Below are 25,041 nucleotides of genomic sequence, written 5' to 3'. Positions count from 1 at the left end.
GGAGAGAGCGTTACCCATACCTTGTGTTTCCATTCCATCTACTGCTCACACACAATGCAAGGCTAAGTCTTTGGATGGTTTACGTTACAGCTGAAGACACTGCTTAGATACACAGACCGAGAGTGCAGCTTGAATCCCGATTGAGTCTAGAATCCAGACGTTTCATCAATAATGGGTGAATTACACCGCCTCTCCCTTCAGAAGTGTGACTGTTTCTTGCTGCATTTCAGACCACAGTTTGCGAACACGTTAGACGAGCTGCTAGCGCCCCCCTCCACCAGTGAGGGGCAGAGCGATGAACGTGCCCTTCTGGACCAGCTGGACTCTTTGCTCAACAACACAGACGTGATTGCGCTGGAAGAGATTGACCGTGCGTTGGGCATCCCGGACCTCGTCAGCCAGGTAAGAGATTCTGATGAGGTGGCACCTGTTGCATCTCCACACAGTGAAACCCCGTACCTGTCAGTCATGTGTCTTTAGATACTCGCACTGTATGGAAAAAGGCCGTCTAATTTAGTTCATCAACTGGAGCCTACGTGTGTTACATCAGATCAGTCTTGGGTCCCCAGAGGGCAATAGCATTATTTTTAACAGACACATCACTTGTTAAAGCAAGACTAGCAAAAGGCATTTTAGTCATTATTTGTAAAAACAAGCTGGTGATAAAGAAGCTGGTTGGCTATTTTTCCCCATTGCATTTGACAGAGACAGGCTGCCACTGTATCAAGCTAAATCATTTGATCATTGTGAATATTTGTGTAATATCTAGCTTGGTGCACCTGAGCCTTTCGTTATATTTGAATTCAGAAGAAACCTTTCTTCCTATCACTGTTGGTGGCCATATTACAAGAGTTTCCACTTTGCTTATCTGTCTGACAAGCCACCATTGGTCTTCAAAAAAGGAAGCTAGGTAGATAACAAATTTGGAGTCAGTTTGCAGAGATGAAATACATGGGATAGTAAACTAGTTGAAGTAATCATGGAGACAGGACATGTACTGTGAGCACTAAATTGCTGGAAGAGATACTGTAAGTGAGCTAACCAGGACAGGCTACTGCTCTAATACAGAACCCATATCTTAGCTAGCAGGGAAGCTAAAAGACACATGAATAATCTTAAACCTCTATAATACACCAGCTAAAAGACTATATCAGGAGTATGGCACATTGTACTTTTACAAGGCATGTGCACTCTTCTTGTTAGCTGGTGAAGTTAGCTCCCTTTCTTATCAGTCACATACAGGCTCTCAGTTTGTAGAAAAGCAGTGGGCGTGCTGTCAGATACGGCATTGTGCACATTGTGTAATGAGATGGTGGTACCCTTGCATCACATAGTCAGTTGAGCCAATACTTCATCTTTAAGAAATCATTGCGCAAAATAATCGGCATAACTTTCTAGTGACTCAGCTATGTTAGTTTTGTGCACAAGTGAGCTGCTCACTCTGGCAAATAGTTTTTTTTTTTCTGAGCTGGCTGACAAAGCTTCCTTCTAATAAATTTGTAGTGTGATGGTTCCTAGTACTTAGAGGAATTGTTTTCCTAATAACAGAAAAGCCTTTTTACAAAATAAATACTTTTTATAGGAAAGCATTAAATCCTTCTCATTAAATCTTGAATTACATCCTTCATTGGCCTGCTGTCTGTTACTTCACTTCAGCGCTCTGAATGTGATACACAGTTTGTAACAGTTTGGCAAAGGCTACTGGAGATGTTTGACATTCTGCCCTGGCAGTTATGGAAATAAATCCATAAAGCATGAAGCCCCACTGGCCTATGAGTGTGAACATGCATTACAGATGGTTAACATGAAGGATTCGTGGTGGGGGGTGGGGGCACACGGAACCATCAGTATGACTCCCCATGATCATTCCCCTGGACCTTGACGTGTGTATGTGTATGCTTTTTTGCCCTCTTTAGGGTCAGGGTGGGGAACAGCCTACAGAGAACTTCCCTGGGCAGGACCCCTCCATGGTGATGGACCAGAAGTCCATGTACAGCCAGGGTTACCCGGGCCCGCCTGGCATGGCCATGCAGCCAGCCTACAACAGCGGCCCCATGCAGGGCCAGCCAGGCAGCTTCAACCCCATGATGAACCAGATGGGCCCGCAAGGCAACTTCCCCATGGGGGGCATGCACCCCCGTGCCAACATGAGGCCCCGCATGATGAACGCCACCAAGCCGCTGAGACTGCAGCTGCAGCAGAGACTGCAGGGCCAGCAGGTAAACCCCAGGAGGCCTTTTCTCTCCACCCCTCCCTGTTGCCTTCATCACCATGCTCATGTGTTCTGCATAATGTGATAGTTTGTGTTCGTGATATTGCTTGTGTGGTGTTGTATTTTTTCGGCTGTAAGTGCGTGTGCTGAGCTCTGTCACCCTTTCCGCAGTTCATGAACCAGAGTCGTCAGGGCAACGCCGCCGGGGGCAACCCTGTGCTTCGGCCGGGCATGCAGCCTGGGATGGGCGGACAGGTAGGCGTTCCTTTCCCTCCTCTCACCGAAAACATAGAGCGGGAGCCTAATCCCAAATTCAGCCCTGTTTGGAACAAATGAATTCCAGCTGCGGGCCCCTTGCATCTGCTGTAATTGTGTCCTCTGGGCTCTGCTCTCAGCCCGGCTTCCTGAACGCCCAGATGATGGCCCAGAGGAGCAGAGAGATCATGAACCTGCAGCTGAGGAGGCAGAGGATGATGATGCTGATGCAGCAGCAGCAGCAGCAGCAGCAGGCCGCAGCAGCGGGGGGGTTCAGCCCCCCTCCCAATGTCACCGCCCCCGCTGGGATGGACAACCCCATGGGCGGCCCTCCGATGAACCAACCAGGACAGCAGCAGTTTGCTTATGGGGGTAACTATGGTGAGATGCTCACTACAGCATCAGTATTGGGACATAAAGACATAGTGCTGCTTTCTGTTCCGGCCAGCTACCAGCCTGTTCTAAGAGTCCTGAAATTTTATCTGCATGACATAAATTTCAGGAGTTTTTCTGCCCTCTTGTGGTCATTATGTGTGTGTGCAGTGTGGCTCAATGAAAAGTAGAAAGCAGTTAATCGTATTGTGTAAAGTAAAAAAAAGATTGCAAAAAAGCAAGCAAATTGTCAAGACCAAAACCTTCTCTTCACATTACCAGGGATGAACCAGCAGGGTGACCCCTCATTTGTCCGCTCAGCCGGCAGCCCCCCAAATGCAATGATGTCTGGGCGCCTGGGCCCACCTCAGAATCCCATGATGCAACAGCACCCCCAGGGTGGCCCCATGTACCAGACGGCAGACATGAAGGGCTGGTCACAGGGCGGCATGTCCCGAAACAAGTACGTCAGCAAAATGCTGTAACACAGACAGTATGCATAATGTCCGAATTAAAACATGAATATGTGTGCTAATCGTATTTTATTACTGCTGTCAGATATGAAATGTACTCCTTTTTCTTCTTGATTTCCTTTGATTAGCATTTGTTCATATTCAGGTTGACCTGTTAAGCTCTGTGCCTGCACAGTTCATTTACATTAATGTACAAGACCTTTCAGGTTAAATATTGAGATCTAGAGCATGACAACAGTTCCCCCAACTCAAGTTTGATACCTGTAACCAGTTCCCTAATCTGGACTTCTCACTGCTGCTGTAATGTCTAACCGTAACAAATCGGCCTTTAACAGCCCAGGCTTAGTTTGATTAAAGCAATAATAAATAAAGTAGTAATATGTTCATCTGTATACACACGTTGGCATAAAACCAAAATCTGATGGTTCTGCTGTAGCGCAGCTCAGCCCTGAAAGAGCACCCCTGTGAGTCTGAGTGAGTCTGTCGCTCTGTGTTGCAGCTCCTACCCGCAGCAGCAGTTTGCTCAGCAAGGGAACCCGGGCTCGTACGGGGGCATGATGATGAACGGGTCCATGCCGGTCAACGGCAGCGGGGGCCACATGGGCCAGATGCCGGGGCAGATGGGCATGAACCCCATGGGCATGGGGCGGATGCCGATGGGACCCGATCAGGTATGTGCGAGACGCTCTGCAAATTCACACTGCAGTCCAGATCTTGGGGCTACACATTACGTGAGTGTCATAGCCAGGGTGCACTTTTGCTGTTAGTAACTTTTTCGGCAAGTGTCCACGTGCAACTGAGGCAATTTTTATTATCAGCCTTTTTCCCCCTAACCGAGTGTTCCCTTTTCTCTCCTTTAGAAGTATTGCTGAACTAGGAGTGGAGCTGCCTGTGGGCGAACGGAGACTCACTGTGAACCCTGTCGAGAAGCGCGTGCTCGGTGTGTGAGCACGCGGGCTGACTCACTGCGCCCGTTTTAAAAGACTGAGCCCTGCTCTGCCGGCGCCCGGTCCAGTCTGTGCCGTTTCTTCCCGGAGGTCGTGCGTCTTGCTGAGGCGTGGCGGGTGGGGGGGTGGTAGGGGTTGGGGTTTGGGACCGAGGCAACGACTATATATGTAAATGTGAGATGGACTGTGACACACACGCGCACACACACGCTCTCTCACGCGCACATACCCTGTGCGTGTGTGTGGTTTTTCATCTTCAATCTTCAGAATTCTATTTATCTAGTTTTGTGGGGGTCTTGTATCTGGGCTGTGCGTCTTTTCCCGTTGGAGGTACCTTCACTTGCCTGACCAAATGGAAACTGGTCTCATCCCACAACACGTGGAAAGGTCGCCTCATGTAGAATGTACATCATGCAGTATTTAGCCTTCCATGTGGGAACACTCACTTGCTTTGAAACATGATGGTTTAAGGTACTACGCAAAACGATTTAGTTGCGGTTGCACTTTATGGAAAGTCTGATATTGAAAGGATTGTTGCAATATTTCTTGGTCATTATAGCCTTAGTCAAGAATTAATGCACACAACAAACCTTGTCATTTTCTCTTTCTTTTTTTTTTTTAACCAGGGACCCATTTAAATTGAAAAAAAGGTTATAATTGAAAAGAAGTAAGCACAGATATGTCTATATTATGCAGATTTAAGCAATAATCTCCTCTATGCTTTAGGCTGAAATTGACATGGAAGCATCCTCAACTCAAAGCAAAGGTACTGCAGTATTAGATGTGATGTCACACATTTTGAATCTTGTCTGTGAATATGAATTGTAAATATGCTTAAAATGTATTATATGCTTTTGTAGGTTACATACCATTTTTGCACAGATTGTAAGGCTTAATATTTAAAGTATAATTTTCTTATTCTGTGTCTTGTAGGTCAATACAGCTTTTTTCCCAATATTTCAGTTGGGGGAGGAAAAGGAGGTGGGCCCTCTGTCATCAGTGCTCATATTTGAAACCATTTTTGAAAAGCTGAAACAGCCAGACCATTCAGTTCTTTAAGAGAGGCACTTTTTATTTCTGATATTAGAATCATGAAATTCTTTTGTTTCTAGGAAGGTAGCTCAAATGCTGATTTGATAGTGTGAGCTTCTACTTTTAAATTAAATTTTAGTATAGCAGACATTTTGATAACGTTTCTCAGCCTTACAGGTGGGGGGGGAAAGAGGAGCATGCACAGGATATGGCCACAGCTGTGGGGAATGGGGGACCTCCTGCTACTTTCTGCCAATCGTGTGGGCTTGAGGTTGTGTGCAGGAGACGGTTTTCAGAAGTTCCTTGCACACGAACCAGATGATTTTCTGTGACATGCTGAGAATGCTGTTTTCACCCCAAAGGCTGTGCCCAAGACTCCTCTAAACATAGGCCCTGCCTCGTACTTTAGTGGTCCTGACCAAGATAACCCGCTGTCTGTCACAAGCGGCTGCAACCTAGACCTTTAACACTGAAAAATAGCATCAAAATTGAAGCTAGTGCCCCGTCTTTGGACCACCGCGGCCACACTTCACAATATCTGTGAGAAGCTAGGGCGCTGAAGCAGGGCTCTGAACATAGTCTTGTGTGTGAGTGCTTTACTTAGTTTGGGACAGATTCTGAGACTTGCTCTCATTTAGCTTCTTGGTGGTGCTGAAATGTACTGGGATGCAGAGAGGGGCAAGAAAGGCTAGCGGGTGGGATGGGAGATGTTTCATATATTTAATCAGTCTCCTACCTTAATTAGTCTTTGTTAAGGCCGTTTTGGGTTATTTTATTTCCTTTACATTTCATTTTGTTTTGCCTTTCTTGACTCTTGATACTCTTCAAGAGGTCTACCTTGTAAGACATGCGCAATCCAAAGATTTTTGTTTTTCTCCTGTGCTTCACACAGTTTCTGGTATTGATAGTCTGCATGTGTTTGTGATTGCGTATAGTTATGTACGCACACAGACACATACAATTCATATATTATTTTATATATTGTACGATACAGCGTAGAATAACTTTTTCCTCCTCTGCAACGGCAATTTTTCTTTCCTTTAAATGAATGGCCAGTGGAGAAGCCTCTTGCAGTGTTGCGGAGAGTGGTTGTTAGGGAGACACTTTGATAAGGTTGAACCCTGTGTCTGTGTATCAGTAGCTGCAGTGAAATTTGAACTGTCATGGGGGAACCAGAGCTAAATGTTAACCCCGCTGTTATAACGACACCAGAATTGGAAGTGTTAGAGATTGTGACTATCTGTCTAAATTCATATTTGATTTTTTTTTTTGAAGGTGAGTGATGGTAAGGACTGAGTTTGCTTCTGTTATTTCATGAAATGAAGCCAAGAGTGGATTTTTTTATTATTCTTAATGAAGTAAATTTTAAAAAAGAAATGCATACTTAAAATCCAGCAGGACTTTTGTCTGAGCTATGCTTTTAATTATTGAGAAAAAGAATGGGAAAAAGTTCCTCCTTGCTCTGTACACTTTGTTAAACAAAAAAGAGAAAAAAGTAACAAATGAAAATTATGCCGTCATAATTTCAGGATGTAAATTACTGTTGCATTTTTTTCTTACTTGTTTCTCGATGTTAATATTGATGTAAATACAAATTTCTATTTAAAATGTTTTGTAGTGTCATTTTTGGGTGTGAATGTGTAAGAGGTAATTGTGCACATTATGACTGCTTCTGCATAAGTGTTTGGCATCTTTATAGCAACAAAAACTGCTCACATTGTAACCCTCCATGGGTAGACATACATAAAAACACATGTGCACATCACACATTAAGTAACTCCAGAAATGGATTATGCACAATAGCAATGGGCGATGTCTAACTTACATAAAGTTAGAAAATGTTCAGAATGCTTGGATTAAGGAAGGAAGAAGGCTAGAAGACTTCCAACATAGTAGGGTGTTGGTGGATGAAAGATTTACAAGATTTACTGATTGCAGAAGATGGTAGACATTCGAATACACAGCATTTTTCATCTGACGTCTATTGCAGCAGCTTTAGACAACCAGAAGAGGACCAATAGGAAGGAAAGGAGTTCGAAGTGGAGCATAATTGCAGTCAGAAGGGGGAGAGAACATGTAATGACAGGAAGGAGCACTCGAGTATTGCGTAGGATTTAAAAATATAGGGTATTTTTCAGACTGATTACTAGAAGGTCTGAGCAAGCCAAGCAGCAGGGAAGCATTTTGCCACCCTATTGTAAGAAAACTGCATTAGCGTTAGTATGCTGGAACTCAACAGCCCGGTCCTGTCTGACACCATTGTGCACTTTCCTATTAACTGTTTGGGCATTAGCAATGGCAGAAGAGGAATCAAAATGTGCATCAACATGTAGAGTGGAGGTCTAACAACTACTCCCATCACTTCATCTGGAACTTTTTGGTAAGGAGAGGGAAAGGAACTTGCCCTGCTGTATAATGTGGTGCTGTTTGCCAGCTGATGATTTTTTCCCAGTGAAGCAATAAGTGCTTTCCTCAATACAGTGGCAATGTCCACTCCAATTGAAACTGGCAATTAATTGGTTTGAAATCCAGTTCTCTAAACTTTGCTCCATATTGCTACCTTGCAGAGCCTGCTTGGCAATAAGGAATGAATTTGGGGAATTCCACAGATGTGGTCATCCCATTGCTAGAAGTTTTTCCCCAGTTTTTTGGGTTATTGGAAAGCTCAATACACACATTTTTTAAGTACACAGCAAAAAACAAAAACAATAGCCATAATCTAATATGCCAATAAACCAAGCATTTCAGAAAAAAATATAGAAAAAAATTATTATATATATAATTATAAATCATCTTACTAAAATCCAGTTGGATGATAATACTGAGAAAAAGTACAAAATTGCAATATTGTACGTCACCCTTAACAATTGGAGTGGGAAACTAATCCATCCATTATATTAACAGTCTTTGATAACATGTAAAATATGGTTGTTGTACATGGATGTATATCCTGTGCATCCTTCTTTCATTTCTATGACTGGAATTATGGAGGGGAAAATTGCTTGTGCTGTATCTGTGCAAGACTTTATGAATTAATCACCTGCTGGAATGACGTTACATGTTTGCGTCATGAGAAGGCACGCATAAACGAGTGATGTTTGTAATTTTCAAACTCTAGATTCAAATCCTGACCCAATATAACTGTCGTTCCAGCAATACTAGTGTGCTGTGTTACCATGGAACATGTTATGAAACAAGTTAAACTACATGTATGTTTTGCTAACTACATTTATCCTACTGTACCCCACTTTACCCTAATATATACCACCCCTACCAAACTCCCATTCATCTACTAAGCTACTTTACCTTTCAAAAATATCTTTACTTCAGCGAATTAAACTCTCTATTATTCTAAAGCATGTCTATTCCATTACATGCTTGCGGCACTGATACTCCACTGTGCTATTACACAGTCCTCGTTCGTATTTGCCTTAATCTCGCCGTTTCTGGAGAGAACACATCGGTCTGATAGGTAACATCTGAAGAGTTATGCAGTTGTGTTGGTGAGCTCTGACATCACTTCCCGTACTCCTCCCCTTGCTGCAAATCCATCAAACCGGTAATGATGTCAGATTCCGGAGAGAGTTAAGAAACGTGGCCTTAGGAAAAAGGGGCATAGAAACAGTGGTAAAGAGCGGTTGTTGAGATTGAGTGTAGAGATCTTGTGCAACCTGACAGTATTCTCCACGGTCCATTGACACCAGGCAGTTACTCGCAAAAATGGCCGATGTCGACCAAGGATCGGCATTACCCGGTGAAACTTCATCTCCGGCTCTGGATAGCCTCAATAATGACACTGTCTCCAATGGTACCGACTCCGTCAACGCTACTGTAGCCAAGTTTGTTTCGACACCTGAAGGCACGGCTTTAGCGTACGGAAGCCTTGTTTTTATGGCTCTGCTGCCCATCTTCTTCGGTGCCCTGCGTTCCGTCAGCTGCTCCAAAAGCAAGGTAACCTAGCCAGCTAGCTGTTATTAGTGTTGCTCGCGAAACTACAAAGGCACTATCGTAAGCCCGAGGTGCACCGAGACTGCATTGAAAGCTGTTCTCTTAGCCGGTGTTGTCGTTCTCATTGAGTGCAATGCGTTTAAGTACTGAGTGCGATATCTACTCTGTCCGATTCCAAAACAAATAAACCGCTGGAGCCAAGCATAATTCATGTCGCGCACTGAATGGACAGAGTGGCTAGCTACTGTATTATGAGCAAACCAGGTGAGATCTAGTTGGCTAGCTAGTAGCTAACTGTTTCAGGCCTCATTCACAAAGTATCAGCTATCTCGAGACTTGGCACTGTTGTCCATTCTGTAGTTTTTGAAATATTTCTGGTATACTTTTGGTTTAGTCATTCTGTCTTGATACTTGCTGATAGTATAAAGTAAGCCAATTTTCTCGCCCCCAAAAATCACAAGATTTAAGGTTTGCTAGCTTTTGCTGAGACTGTACAAGATGCAGTTAACTAGCATGCTAGCCAATGAAGTGTCTTTGCTTCTCGAAAGGAAACGTCATCATTCGAATGTGGTTAACTAGCAAGTACATTCATGTACATTGGCATTTTTTTATCTGCAACACCTGCGATTGTAACATGTTAATTAGCTTCCTGACTGTCCAACATGTAAATGAATGTTAATTGTTCCAGAGAATATGTGAAATTACACTTACACACAGCGGAAAGTGTTTTTAAGACGAGGGTGTATTGGCTCGCTCGTTACCGTGCTTTTGCAGGGAAAAGATGCGTCTTTGAGGTCTTGAATTCTCTTCTCGAGTGATTTTTCTCAGACAGGGGTAACATTTTCAACTTTCGACGTTTGAAGTGTCAGCTAATGGAAGTGAAGACGAGTGATAACTTGGCATGTCTTATTTAGATGTCAAGATATCCAGTAAAGTACACGTATTACGGTTATTACTCATCAGCTAACCCCCTTTCATTTGTACATTCTTTTACCCGAGGTTAAACAGATCGTGCATGTGGTCTGTTGGGGAAATGCATGCCTTGTGAGCATTCTGAACCACTGACAGTTGAAAACCGATGCGTGGCTGTGGTGCCTGGTGGAAGTTAACACTCATGGCTAAACGCACATCTGTCTTTTTTAGGCATTGGTGAAGTTTGTTATCTGTTTCCGGTGCTTTAACGCATGGGTGCTGTTTCAAGGGAGCCAGCGTGATGATTCAAGTGGTGTCTAAATTTCTTTGTACACTTATTCCATAGGTTGCTGCAGAAAATGATTACGAGTCCAGAGTGAGTATTAGTATTGTTAGCACCCATTTAAAAACCCCGTATGGATATCTCATTGTACAGTTGATCTCAATACAACCGTACAACATCGTGTTTTTCCTTAATCTCTCTGTGAAAATTGTCTTCATACATCAGGCAGAAACCAAGAGGCCTGAGCCTCATCTGTCAGTAATGGCAGCCAGTAACACTCAGTAGCTTAGTACATTATCAGGAAGGTGCTCATTTAGCTATCAGCCTGCCCACCCATTACTGAAGTAAACTGTTCACCTCAGCTAATGCTTAAACCCTCTCTCTCCCATAAGTGTTGTACAGCACCTAATGTGTTACAACTTGTATGCCTTCGAGGAAAATGTGCTGTCATGAGCTATTATCTAGAGCCATTTGCAGTACCGTCATGGCATGATAAATGTAGTACATATTGTTAGAGCCGCAAGAATAAAGGCATCTGTCCAAAAGCATACAAAATGTCAACAAAAATAAATCGCAGTGCCAAATTACAAATTAATGTACAGTCAATGTGATACTAGCGTGTAAATAGTGCTTAAAGTGGTCACATTGAAAACCATTCTTTATCTTAGCACAGGAAGCGCTGGTGAGATGTATTAACTTGAATTACAACAGTGTGCATATAGTACCTAGTGCTGATCTTCACCAGGTGAGTGGTGTTGAGGAGTCAGTGTGCTGGTAGCACATTACAACACTGGGTAGAGGAACTGGGGCCAGTATAGCAAGCAGGCTTCAGCAGGTCGGAAACATCAGGCAACCAGAGGTTGCCATGCACAGAGATTATGTTGGTTTGTGGGCTCTGATGGTGGACTAGGCAGGAGCTGTGTCTTTCATTGCCATTGTAGGCAAGCTCCAGTATCTTGAAATTAGTTCAAGATGCCATTGGTAGGCAAGTGGAGGGAGATAAGTGGAGACATAGATACTGGTGTGTGTGGAAGGTTGAAGGCCAGTCATGCTACTGTGGTCTGAGTAACCAAAAATGGTCTGATGCAGGGAGTCCAGCCAGCAGAGAACTCCAGTAGCTCTGATGGGATAGCACAAGGGTCTGGACCAGGAGCCGTGTCACTTAGGTGGAGGTGTGATGCCCACTGTGAGTGAAAGCCTGTCATCAAGGATTCTCAGCAGAGCTACAAGGGACCATAGAGGAGCCATCCAGAGTTATGAGGGGGTCTTGCAGAGGAGAGTGCTTAGCTGGCAGGTAGGCGAGGTCTGTCTAGGAGAGGTTGAGCTTAATCTGGATAAACTGTAAAGGTGACTTTTCTTCTTATTTGCAGACAGATGTATGTCACACTGCACTGTGTAGGTTAGGGAAAGTACAACCATTCTAGCATCATGGCTCTGTTCCAGACTTTTTTAACATATTGAAAGGTTTGCTCATGCACAAGGGAAAGAAAATTTAGGGTAATGGAAACAGAACCTTTAGACCTGGGTGTTGTACTCCAAAAGATACTATTAGCATGTAAATGGAATTCATGGTTGGGTCTCTTTTGAAGAAACTTGTCGTTGCTTGTCAACTATTATATTACAATGACCTAATTTATTAAAGCTTTCTATTTTTATTTACAGACCCTATGGGACTAGGTTTGACATGTAAGGTGAAGCGCTTCTGTTTCCAATGACAAAGGCAAAGACTCTCTACGTAATTTCATTCCCAAAAATAGCTCTCTGTGTGCAAAAGAGATAAAGATGTATTTTACTGTACAAAATTAAGCCGTTAATCTTTCCTGTGCTCAGCAATATCAGTGAATATATGAAGTAGAGGGATGGGTAAAAGCCACACAGAAAGAATGGCTCTGTCACTAATCCTGACACTCAGGTGTTTTTAGTTCACCTGAACACTCTGTTTTACTAGATATGTGACCTTGATATTCCTGGATATCCCTGGCGAATTGTGGTGTTCCCTTTGGGAGCCCTAAAGAGAACACGTGTCTCCCTTGTTGTGGGGTCACAAGGTTTTGAAGAAACATTTGAGGATTTGAGAAACAAATATTGCAGAAGTCAAAAGGAAAACTATATGATAGGCATTGGGTAGATAACACAGTCATAGCAAATACTGCCTGGATAGCTTTGTGCTGGGAAAGGATCCTCAATATTATAGTCCTGAGTGAGCATGAGATTGTGGGAACCTGTGTTCACTTTATAGGGATGAGGGCATATGATTTTCAAAGAATGTTCTACAGACCATCTACAGACCATGCCTTTTCTGTCCCCATCTCTTCCCAGAATTCCTCTGACATGCCAGAGACCATCACCAGTCGGGATGCTGCCCGGTTCCCTATCATTGCCAGCTGCACCCTCTTTGGACTGTACCTCTTCTTCAAAGTGAGTTCTTTTGTCTCCCGATACCTATTTCTCGGCACCTTCCAGCAAGAGGCACGCTGAAATGCAAAACATTACTTTCTTGGAAGCACCTGATTGTGACAGCATGATATTTCCACACCTGGTAGTGGATAAGTGGGTGACCCTTACTAAGGATGAGAGATTTTTCCATCACACTGTGTGACAGAAGAGTGAATCCAGACTTATAGCCGTATTTTTTACCCGTATTTTTAGCATTAATTTCTCAGCAGAAACCTTTTTCAATGTGTTTCTTTTTCTGTTTCAGATATTTTCTCAAGAATACATCAACTTGCTGTTATCAATGTACTTCTTTGTGCTGGGGATTTTGGCTTTGTCGCACACGATGAGGTATGGCAGTCTTTGTACTTCCCCACATTGTTGTTTTTTCCCTTCCTTGACTGGACTGTGTTGTGGGGGACTGTGAACAGCAGGCAGGTAAATGCTGGCTGAGTCAGCTCCCCCCCTGAGCGATCTCTCTCTCTCTCTGTCTCTCTCTCTCAGTCCCCTCATGAACAAGGTGTTTCCTGCTAGCCTTCCCAACAAGCAGTACCAGCTGCTGTTCACCCAAGATTCGGGGGAGAACAAGGAAGGTGAGGCAGCCTTTTATACCCCCCACCCCCAAACACTGGAAACATTCCGTTTCAGCACCCGCACTTTGTGTGGGAACCCAGGCAGCCCATGCATTCCTGCCAGTGTCTTGCACACAGTCATTTTCATGCAGTGTTGCCCTAACACTCTTGTTCCAAGTGATTTTGTGAACGTGCAAGGAATGTTAATAAGCCACCTCCTGCATGTGGAGCCCCACCCACAGCCTGATTTTCTTTTCCCCCCCTTCGTTCTCCACAGAAATTGTCAATTATGAGTTTGACACCAAAGACCTGGTTTGCCTTTGTATCAGCAGCGTGGTTGGAGTTTGGTACATCCTCAAAAAGGTAAATTAAATGCATGATATAAATCATTCCTCTGTTTACATAATACATGCCTGTCCATCTAAATAAAGTGACTGAGCAGAAACCCTTAAAGCCTTAATTACTATCGTGAGTAGCATTTGAATACATGACTGTACACAACTGACTAAGTGCTATGTAGGCAGATGAGTGAAGCTTCACACATGCTAAAAGAGGGTGTTAAGGAAATGTCCAGTTTTCTGAAATCACACAATGAACCATTTTAACCGAACTGTGCAAATAGTGCATTGTTATATTGGTGTTTCATTTGGTGTGCTGTTGAAAGACTGAGCAGGTGAAGTCCTCCTGGACTAAATCTACTTTTCCCCCCATTTTGTGGAGTACACTGTAGTTTAGTAAGGGAACTTGCTCTAGACAGTATTAAATAAGGGTGTGTGTGTGCGCCGAACCTGAGCTTTGAGACAGACGCTATACAGTAATCCTACTTTGTGTCTGTTGTGGCAGCACTGGATCGCCAACAATCTGTTCGGCCTGGCGTTCGCCCTGAACGGCGTGGAGCTGCTGCACCTCAACAACGTCAGTACAGGCTGCATCCTGCTGGGCGGACTGTTCGTGTATGATGTCTTCTGGGTGAGAACCCCCAAAAAACACACATACGCACACACACACACACCGTCATCACATGCAACCCCTCCATCCCCCATTAGAAGGGTATGCGCTTTACCTCATAAGCTGGCAAGGATGTCCACTTACAAACACCCTTTGGGACTGGATTACATTATGGCTTCGTTCACCTGCCAAGTGCAAATGGTACACCGGCTGCTGATGGAGGCTTTCTCACTTAGCTGACAGCTTCGCGGCTGTACTTCACAGCAAGCGCCATTCTGATTCACTCAACATTAGTTTTCTCATCTGCATTCAAGAGTGTGGAGCTGACCATCTTGTGACAATGTGCATTTAAGGATCAGTCATTTCATATTTTTCCACATATAATTCCCTTTTCTTATTTCTGTATACAAAGTCACGCACATAGTTGTTATACACAGTCATTTGTTCTTCAGTGTGATCTTAATCGAACTGGGGCAAATGATCATGTGCATTTGCATTGGGCATATTTTTTGATGGCTTGTTTTGTCTTGTTCAGTAATGGCTTTGTCAGGGTAAACAGCAGCTTTTCTCTTGTAGGTTTTTGGCACCAATGTCATGGTAACTGTGGCCAAGTCTTTCGAAGCACCAATAAAATGTAAGTAATGAAATTGACATTTTCATTGTCAGCAGAGCTAACAGAAGTAGTACACTCTAAACTGAACATGGCTCTGTTGTATTTATTTACTTTTTTTAAACATTTTATGTTTCTGAATGCCTTGATTCCTTTACACACTGCTGTCATCTCTCTTAAAGTGAAAATCCCAGAGTGACGTGGATCAGACAGTAGTTTAGAAAGATTATTTTCCCTGTTTTTGTTGTTTTCGGTGTCAGTATATTGAAAACATTCATGGAAAAGGCATGCAGTTATTCCTCAACGGTTGTCTGGTGTGTAGGGTGGTTTGGCTTCAGTGTTACAGTGTACAGTAAGATGGGATGGGGGAATGTGAACTGATTAATTTAAAATTGAGTACCGAATTAAATCTTTCATGAAACAATTGTTGATGAGAGAACAAGATCTGCTGTGAATATGAGCTTTGATTCAATCCAACATACAGTTAACCCTAGTGCACCTATTACAATTCCTCAAAATTGTGAGTGCGCTGTGAATTCAGAACACCTTATAAGACAGCCACCACAGAATGCATGCCGTTGGGGCTGATGCACGACAGATCAGACATTCGTACCATGTGCACACCTCAGGACTGGGCAATAATTTCAGAGCCATGCTGCTCACCAGTCGGTGATGCTTCCCTATAGGACTCTGAACACTTACCAGAACTGCAGGGCACGCAAACAGTCAGCAACTGTTTCTGTCAAGTCAACTGAATATTTCCTTTCACATGTAGTGCATCTGCTTGTTTGTTGTGGCAGCTGTTTGCAGACAGATGACAAACTCTCATGTTCTTGTTGTAGTTCTGTAAATTCCTCATTTTCTGCTTCTTGTCTATTACCACTTGCTTGTGCTGTGGCTCGGGGGGAAGCACTTACAGGTTACTGAAAACAGAGCCGTTTTCCTCATTAGTTGTTCACAGCCATTTGCGGTTCATGAAACCCAGCAACTAAAACTAATCAGCGAAAATACCAGGACTGCTTGATATCCAGCTGTAGCTCCCAGTACCTTCATAAAACATTTATCAATGTTGATAGGACCTGGCACACCACGCAGGCAGGTGCTTTTAGCTGGAGTACGGGTTTATTGTGCGCGTGCACAATTTTGTGAAGAATGGTGGTAAATTTGTAATAAAATTTCAAGTGCAATTTACAGAGCTAAATCGTAATGTATGCATTAGTCATTAGACTGCACGGCTGCGTGAAGTGGAGAGAGAAGACAGCTGTTGGGTATTTGTGGAGTGGACTGTGCATTGTTACACTGTATTTGTTCTTGTAAGCCAACGCTTCCTCGCCTCAGAAAGTTACCTAAAAAAAAAGGAAGTGCCACCGCCACAGGGGAGAGTAGAAGTGCCCAAGAAAAGATCCTGGTTGTGGCTTTCATGCTTGTAAGTCACCTAGGGAGGGCTTATGGGATGAGACTGATATGGATCTGTGCTCCCTTTTGAATAATATGGCTCTAATGTGATTCACTGTCGAGCACCATTAAGAAATGTTGGATATTCAGTAAATAGTACAATATGTATTCAGTAAATGGAGACTCTGGATATGAGCATCTGCTATGCAAATAAAGTAACCAATCAACCAAAAAACAATGTGCAGGTAATTTTCTGTTTGGTGGATATTGAGATTGTGAGATTAGTAACTGCTAACCTTGTTTTATTTTCTTGGAGAGACAGATCAGGGGCACATGGGAAAAATGGCATGCTAATTGGAGTATAACACACAAAAGAATGAATTGGAATGACATGGGAAATAAATTTCACAAACCATTTTTAGCTTTTCGTCCTTATTTTTACACTTCTGTGTTTTGTTCTGGCAAACAGACAGCTTCTCTAAAATTATGTATTATTTATTTAATTGAAATCGCCCTAAAAATATATTTTCTAGTTACAGCACATTAAATTATTCAGGATTTCATCTTCTCCTGGAGGATTAATGAGGGAGTAGGACCTCTTGCTGTGGCTGTGTCACATTCAGTTCCATCATTTCTTGAGAGCTTGAGCAAAGTATGAAAACACTTCAACTGGGTGAAAGCGCTTTCTCAGCTGTATTAGGTTGTCAGCTTCAGACACAGACTCATTCTCCTTACTTGAACGCTGTCAGACCCTTGGCAGTTACAGCACCGGAGGCAGGAAGCTTTGTTTTCTGTTCTGTAGCTGTGAGCCAGTGCAAACCGTTGTACTTGTTTATCAGTCTGTGTGCACTTTGAGAGTGACCCTTGGGGGGAGGTTGAGCAAATATTAACTCAAAACATGGAGTTTTTGACAGAAGCACAGTCTTGGTTTTGGATAGAGTGTGCTTTGTGTATGTACAGCCACAGTGATCTCCTGGCTCACCGCACAGCACACGGTGTCTGTCGGGGGGAGGACTGTGGGTCTGGGCTGCTGAACGTCTGTCTGTCTGTCTGTTACTGTGTCTGTTTTTTGCTGTCTTTCTGTTTTCTTTGTCTGTCTGTTGACTCTGAGTCTCCCCTCTTTCAGTGGTGTTCCCCCAGGACCTGCTGGAGAAGGGTTTGGAGGCCAGCAACTTTGCCATGCTGGGCCTTGGTGACATTGTGATTCCAGGCAAGTTCACACTACTGTATAGACTACAGGAAGTTTCTTCTGCTATCTGTAACATTTTGATATTTTCCGGCTGGGTGGTGCACTGTCAGCATTTTTGGATATGCTGCCTTAAGTTTCACAGTCAAGCAATCGCTTTGTTCAGCCCAGTTTGGTAAAACACAATTTTGGTAGTTCCACTAGAGGGTGCTATAATACTTTTCTCTCCACTCTAAGTTCCACACAGTAAATATTTGATTTCAGTGCTTGGTTCTTATGTTTCAGTACTGTACTGTTACGGTTTATGTAAGTGTTCATGTTATATAAATGTCAGAGCATATTATAACAGATGCCTTATTTTTAGGTATCTTTATTGCATTGCTGCTGCGCTTTGACGTCAGGTGAGGGACATGCTGTTTATTTTTGTTGATTTAAATATTAAAATTTGCATATGCTTGACACTTGACTGTGAAGAGCCACACTCAAACACTGCCTCTGCCTTTACCCTCAGTTTGAAGAAAAACACACGGACCTATTTCTACACTAGTTTCCTGGCTTACATCTTTGGCCTGGGCCTCACTATATTCGTCATGCACACCTTCAAACATGCCCAGGTGAGAATGCACATGGTACCCCAGAGCAGAGGGGAAGCCTGGGCCGGAACAGACACTTTTCTTATTTGTCCTGCTTGAGTCCTCATTGGTCACATCTTTCATCCTTCCCAGCCTGCCCTGCTCTACCTGGTCCCAGCATGCATCGGCTTCCCGGTTGTTGTGGCGCTGTTTAAAGGAGAACTGACCGAAATGTTCAGGTAAAGGTATTTGTTTGTGGGTATTTGTGTGTGTGTGTCTGTGCGCGCATGCAAAGGGGGTGGTCAGCCTGCCGCTCATCTCTGTTGCTAGGTTACACGGGAAGCAGCCCACCTGTCCTGTAATGGACCAGGACATAAGTAAAACATTTACTGAAGTGCTCTGTGTTTGGTTTCCTCTGTATGTCTCTACATATAACTCAGTACAGCCTTAGTAGACAGTGGTACAACAGCATTGTAACTTGCAAATTCTGTAGCTAGCTAATAACTAAATACATTTACAGGGTTGACACTATTATTCACTTCTTTTTACTTGTCTATCACATGTTCTGCAGTTATGTTGTTCATTAGAAATGTAGGTGTAGTCTATGTTTTTTCTGTCTAAATTGCTAGCATTCACTTCCATTTTTTCAAGTGCAGTGCTGTCTCAAAACCTAGGCCATTGTGTAAGTTCTGTGTCTGGCACAAAAAAAAAAAACTTTCCTCACAGTACATACTGGTTCAAGAGGTGAAAATGTTCAATGCAGTTCCCATAGGGGATAGGGAAAGAACAGTTGTCAGTCATATGCTGTAGGAGAGACCTTTAGCCATTATCTGACCTCATTATCTGTCAACTGAATGCAAACATTACAACATGGTAAGCACTTGCGAAATTATTCCCTTCTGGAACTAGTATGACTATAGCTTGACGCCCCAATTCAGCTCTTGATAAAAGAGGACCGGAACAGTTTGCTGGGGATCTTGAATTTGGATGAGGTGGGCTGTAGTGTCTGAATGCATATTGTATGAGCATATGAGGACTCGATTCAGTGCAAAGAGCAACCTCCTCCCATCCCAAAATGTGACTTTCTCTTCTGGATTAAATACTCTGTGGTAAACATTCTAACTGCTGTTGGCAAAGGCATTTTGGGATGCCTCCCCTTTGTTAGGTGGGTTATGAGACAACCCTCATTATTACAGTGGTGATAGCTGCTAGTGTGCCTGAAGTGTGCTGCCACCAAGATTAATGGACTCAGGCTCTTACCTGAGTATCCTCTGTCTTTACAAAAGTGTTAAATCTGTGTTCCTTCTCTTCCTCCACCTTCAGTAATCTCAACCTCACATGCACACACCTGCCCCCCCCCCCCTTCTTGCCATCATCCTCCTCTCTCTCCTGTACTGATTTCTGCTTCCCATGGTATGCTCCAGCCCTCCTCCGCTTCTAGAGTAGCCATAGCTGCAACAATCAGAGCTCACGATCTGTGTTTTAGACAAACCCCATGCTTCCACCTTGTCTCCGTCCTTCACCCGTCGTGTTTTTCGCAAGGGGATCCGCCCCGGCCTCCTGCTCCGCCCCTTCACACACAGGGTCAGTGCGGTTGCCCGGTCTCAGCCCGGTGGAGCAGGTGGAGAGGTAGTCATAACAGCGCCGCGGGTGCGAGCAGCTGCAGGCTGCGCGGCGCAGTGCTGCGGCGGAGCCCTGATAGGAGGCGGCGGGCCATCCGCACAGCTGGGTGTGAGGAGGGGGGGGGGGGGCATTCTCCAGGTCCTCGCTCCTGCCAGGAACGTGCCCGCTGATAATCGCTCGAGTGACCCTGAAGCGGTGACCTTGGACAGCACCTGGTGCCTGGGTGGAGATAGCCAGCCGTTCCCTTCCTGTAGTCACCTGACCTGTGGGGGGCGGGGGTTCATTCACTCATTCACTCATTCACTCTTTGTTTACTCTTCCTCACACTTCCTCCTCCTCCTCTGTCTGTTACTCCTACTATTTCTGGCATAGCTAAATTTGAATTAAAGTTTATAAAAGTATTGGCTCCAGTGTAGGGAGGGAAAAGGCCAAAAGGTTGCACTGTCCTATACAAGTACAGATTAACCCGATTAATCTCTTATGTGCTTAGTGTATAATACACTATGACACGTGTAGTGTATATACACTTAGTGTGATATTTTTGCCATAAACCACTTGCCATTCACCATTGTTTACAGTGTTGACTCTTAATATCACAGGGAAACCTGTTTACTGTTTGTCATTTAGAATCATCAGTCAAAACGTTTTTGCCCTTTATGTTTATGCTTGTAAAATAATTAATTGAACCATGCAATTGAAACGCACAAAAGTTAGCAAAGTTAGTTTTCTGAGTTGCCAAGGCAGTCTTCTGTGTGTGAATATAAAGCATAAATAAGCACAGTAAAAATACCATTCATTGATCCCCATTGTCATGTGGATAATACTGAAACCCTGTTAAAATCACACCCTGCTTAGTTTCATGTAGTTGCAGATTAAAGGTCAAACAGGTGCTTAGAAATAATTTTTTCCTTGTATTAACTAGTGTGTGGATGGCAGTTAGTCAACCACAAGTCACGTGTGTTCAGTGTGTGGGGGTGTTCTCTACTGGCGTCTCTTTACATTAGGGGCGTCTTTAAAAGCTTGTCTTCTCTCTCTGTCTCTCTGCCTTGTGCTCCTCCTGGTTTGTATCCTCTGGTTCCCCCCCTCCCTCCTCAGCTATGAGTCTTCAGATGAGATCTTGCCCCACACGCCCCGGCTCACCCACTTCCCCACCGTCTCTGGCTCTCCCGCCAGTCTCGCTAACTCTATGCAGCAGTCGTCCTGCTCGCCCCGCCGGCGTCGCCACACTCCCACCTCCTTGTAGAGGGGCGGAGTCTCGCCCCGGCAGGTATACCCTCTCTGTCTCTCTCTCTCTCTCTCCCTCTCCCTCCCCGTGTCCACGCATTGCCTGCTGCCTCTCTGTACCGGATTGACTTACTACAGCGGGCCTCTGCGAGCCACAGATGCAGGGACACGAATACGGCAAGCCGGCGTGTCCAAAACAGTGAGTGGGTTCCAGAACGTGCGTTCCAAACGGTTCTTTGAGCGGCTCAGTAGCATAGACCTTTGCAGAGGTTCTTCCTCTGTCTGAACATTACAGAAGCGCTCACTGGTTGTGCCCTGGCAGCGTGGCAGTTGAGGGAGCTGTAGTTTGGTCGGTCCGCAGCCGTCCCATGCCTCATCATGCCCCCACCCCCGTCCCCTCGCCATGAGCTCAGCTGTCCTCTCTCATCCAGCATTACCGCTGTTTGTTTTTTGCAGACTGAAACACGGCGCCCATCAAAGCCATGCTGTGACTAATCCATCTGTTATTTTATTTGCATCCCCTCTCAGCAACCCTGGCAGGTTCTGCTTCTAAAATTTAAAATGTCCCCCCCACCCCCCGCCTGTCTCTCTCACTGCCATTGCTGTTTGGCAGCTGGCAGGCCCCCACCCTCCTGTTTCGTGTCACTGTGAGTGTACTCTTGGGCGTGGTTCCTCATCCTTTGGGAACGCATCCCCATTTCCCTGTCTCTGCCTCAGCTGTGCAGTCTCCCCCCGAGATGCATGGAGAAAGACAGAGCACATGCCTGCCACCCCCATTCTGCTCCTCCATGTCTCCCTCTGAGGCTGGCCTCCGTGGAGAGGCGGGGGCCCCGTGCTCACAGGGCTCGCCTGCCTCCCAAGCAGAGTGCCCCAGGTGCCAAGGGCACCACACCATGCTCCGTGCCCTGGGCCGTCACTCACATGCTCACCTGTCGTTCCGCTTCATCTCTGTCCAGGTATGAGGAGACATCATCCGAGGTGGAGGCGACGCCGAAGGAAGAGACAGAGTCCGAGAAGAAGGAAAAGTAGTGACCACAACATCCCTCACTGCCTCTGCATTTCACGAGCCCCGCCACACTCTCGACCCACCAGAGGGTGGCACCACTGTTGCCGATGTGTTGTGTTGTACTTGGAAATGGCTGATACATTAAATAACTGTATGACATTGGATATTTCGTAGCATATAAGTGGTTTGTTTATTAAAAAAAAAAAAAAGTACAACAGCGTATTCGGTGCCAATGTATTCCATTTTTTTCTTTGTACAATTTGCCTTCTGCATTCTCATAGGTTAACTTTTTATAAGAATTCCTTTTCGAAGGCCAGAATTTTAAAATTTGTGACTGGGAGATAAGACATTTAAATAAAATATAAAGGCAAATAATCAATTTTCCATGTGGACCAAAGATGGCAAAAATGCTTATCTTAGTTGGTGGTCTAAATTGTCATGTCTTAGGTTTGAAAATAATCAGATAACGTTCTCTTGGTCAGAAACTCTCTCCAGCATAACTTGATAAAGGTTTTTAGTTACTTTTAAGAAAATACTTGTGGTTACATCGGTGCTCTGTAGGCTTGTTAAAAGGGACATGCACAAATGTGAATGAATATATATGTACTGCAGGTGCATGCAGACACGTATGTGTTAATATTATGTGCATTTTATGGAACTATAATTCTGTATTTCTAAATGATAGGGAATATACTTTTCCATGTTTTCTCTTAGCTCCATCGCATTTTTTTAGTATTTGTAAATGCTGTTGATGGGGACATGCTGTGAAACATAATGATTTGGACAATAATGTTGTTGAATGGGAGCCACAAGCCACAGCAGTGGTGTCTGATAATGTTTCACTCATGTTTTTCTCATGTTATGAAAAGGTGGTCATCGTGGCAGCCAGTCCAGGTAAATCATTGTGCATTGTTGTCCTTACATATTCTTAAGGGAGGTTTACCAATTAGAAATTAAGGGAGAGTACATTGGTGAACAGCGTGTGGATTCACAGCAGAGTCTGAGGCAATTGATGTATACAGGAAATGAGATTAATGCACATGCACATTAATGAAGTCATGTTATCTGAGGAACAATTGTGCCGAACCTACAGATGAGGCTGAGTTATTTGGATCGTCTGTATGACCTGTACTGCTTCTTTACCTCCTTTATTCACATTCATATGTATAAAATCATGGTCCAGTGTCTCCTTCCTTTTTACCGTTGAGTAGAACTCGGTGGCTCTGATGCAGATGCATTAAAACCAGCAGGTGAACCAGCGCAAAGCTTCTGCATTACCCCACTGCAAGATGAGCGGGAGTTTGCGTGTCACCCAGACATCATTCAAACCTGAATCCTGCAAAATTCCACTTCTGCTGAAGTTGTGGACCCTGCATTTGCTCAAAATAGGTGTCAACGTTGCTGTTTCCAAAGCATGATTGACCAAGCGATTCTTTTGTTTGTATTTTTAATTAGAATGCTACTTCAAGTTCAGTTTTTAAGGTTCTGGCCTTTGGAGAATGGAGCTGGGCAAAGTTGGGTTTGGGGTTTTTTTGGGGTGGGGTGGGTGTTTGGGGGGGGGGGGGTCATTTAAGGTGTGGGAGGGTGTGTAATTTAACAGTTTTGTATTGTAATTTGTAAAGATCATGTCCATGCTTTGCTTGGTGAACATTTGAATATCCCATCATTCACCATCTATATCTATATCTATTTTTTTTCTCCTATTGTATCAATGCAAGTTGAGGCAAGCTTCTTTGTTGAGGAGCGGATCCTTTTTTGCAATAAATCGTGGTGTACACCACTGTAGAAGATGCATAAACATGCTGTGTGATTGTGTCTTTCCTTCTCTCAGCTCATTGATGACATCACTTCCAAGTGGGTAATGGGAAATGGCACATGCTGTACAATTGTTCTATGTGGGCAAAAAAACCCCATTCAATTCAGGAGACTGATATAGTACATTGATATAATGCTACTATAATGCAATGCCTGTTTATATAGCTGTGCATGCATGGCGTAGAGGCATAGAATATATAACGACGATCCTGTGAATTGCGTGAATTTGTGTTTCAGGGATTTGCATAAGTGATTTTGTGAGAGGGAAAGCTATGAATACCACAAATTTCTCCAGAGAGATCCACCCTTTATTTTATTGTGAGTAGTCCAGATGTGCTTTGTGATTGTCCCTCCGTGCTGATGTGAGGATTCACGCAGCATGGCATTGAGAAGGTTCACAGCACGCCGAGATGCAAGAGCACTGCGTCGCCTTCAGACTTCCGCTTAACTTTGTGATTGCATTTTCTCTTTTCTTCTTTTTTAGAGTCGTTTCTGTACAGCTCCCTATTTTAGGCCTGAACGTGTGTGTGTGTGTGTGTGTGTGTGCGTGTGCGTGTGCATGTGTGTGTGATTTCCCCCTTGTGCACTCTTCCCAGCTGCGGCTGAGCGGTCCCGTAGATGACACCGGAGAACGCATTCCGTCCCATCCACCAGATGTACGGGTGAAAGGGGGGGAGGGCGCTCGTCTCCCCGGGGGGCCTGAAGACGGCGGCCTGGCTCAGAATGGCTCCATTGAGCGCGCCTCGCGTCTCCTTTTCCCCCTGGCGTTGTTTAGTGAGGAGGCGAGCGCCGCCTGCACGCCTCGGTTTTTCCGTTTAACCGTTCGTCAGCCGCCCGCGCCGGGCCGGCGTGAGGTCGGGGAGCTTTTCAGCGCCGGCGTCTGTACGAGCGACAAAGACTCGGCACGAGCGGAAGGCGGTAGCGGAAAGGGAAAGAACAGACAGACGCCCCGGCAACAGTGTTTCAGCTGGCAGGTGAGAATTGAGAATAGAGAATAAAAGCGAATGACTAATTGAGTTTTCGTTCTTGCAGAGCAGAGAAAAGGGCAAAGGTATGTGTGTGATCAGCAAAGGAGTTGGGGAGGCCCCAACAGATCTGTGCTCCTTCCAGCAGCAGGTGCTCGCCAAATTATGAAGGTCAAGAGGAAGTACGCTGAGGTTTGGCCTTAACCCTTTGAGGTTTGTCTACTCTCCATCAGAAACACCATCAGTGTGGGTGCAGCT

General features: G+C 44.4%; 2 protein-coding genes across 5 annotated transcripts in view; both read left to right on the top strand.

Moving 5' to 3' along the window:
* The window catches only part of LOC118780478 (nuclear receptor coactivator 3-like), a 58,281-nt gene extending 51,595 nt beyond the window's left edge, over nucleotides 1-6,686 (top strand). For 2 of the 3 annotated variants that reach the window (XM_036532993.1, XM_036532994.1), the window contains 7 exons: nucleotides 231-402; nucleotides 1,917-2,219; nucleotides 2,384-2,467; nucleotides 2,608-2,848; nucleotides 3,122-3,302; nucleotides 3,812-3,983; nucleotides 4,173-6,686. In XM_036532993.1, the coding sequence (XP_036388886.1) occupies nucleotides 231-402; nucleotides 1,917-2,219; nucleotides 2,384-2,467; nucleotides 2,608-2,848; nucleotides 3,122-3,302; nucleotides 3,812-3,983; nucleotides 4,173-4,184 (1,165 nt within the window). In that variant the 3' untranslated portion in view covers nucleotides 4,185-6,686. The remainder of the gene's footprint in view (nucleotides 1-230; nucleotides 403-1,916; nucleotides 2,220-2,383; nucleotides 2,468-2,607; nucleotides 2,849-3,121; nucleotides 3,303-3,811; nucleotides 3,984-4,172) is intronic. The other variant, XM_036532995.1, reaches the window with a different exon arrangement.
* A 2,146-nt stretch (nucleotides 6,687-8,832) lies between these two features.
* LOC118781145 (minor histocompatibility antigen H13-like) lies at nucleotides 8,833-22,868 on the top strand. 2 transcript variants are annotated; one of them, XM_036534047.1, is made up of 12 exons: nucleotides 8,833-9,242; nucleotides 12,754-12,852; nucleotides 13,136-13,218; nucleotides 13,372-13,460; nucleotides 13,717-13,802; nucleotides 14,283-14,408; nucleotides 14,964-15,021; nucleotides 17,519-17,602; nucleotides 17,943-17,979; nucleotides 18,090-18,192; nucleotides 18,304-18,389; nucleotides 20,869-21,080. In XM_036534047.1, exons 1-12 carry the CDS (start codon nucleotides 9,012-9,014, stop codon nucleotides 21,014-21,016), a joined length of 1,230 nt encoding a protein of 409 aa, XP_036389940.1. In that variant the 5' UTR covers nucleotides 8,833-9,011; the 3' UTR covers nucleotides 21,017-21,080. The 2 variants fall into 2 exon arrangements, with proteins under 2 accessions (XP_036389940.1, XP_036389941.1); XM_036534048.1 differs by lacking the exon at nucleotides 20,869-21,080 and adding an exon at nucleotides 21,954-22,868 and having other exon boundaries at nucleotides 8,835-9,242.
* Nucleotides 22,869-25,041: the final 2,173 nt, after the last annotated feature.

This window comes from Megalops cyprinoides, chromosome 7, assembly GCF_013368585.1.
Source record: "Megalops cyprinoides isolate fMegCyp1 chromosome 7, fMegCyp1.pri, whole genome shotgun sequence".
Taxonomy (NCBI): Eukaryota; Metazoa; Chordata; class Actinopteri; order Elopiformes; family Megalopidae; genus Megalops; species Megalops cyprinoides.
This window is presented reverse-complemented; position numbering and strand designations above follow the sequence as displayed.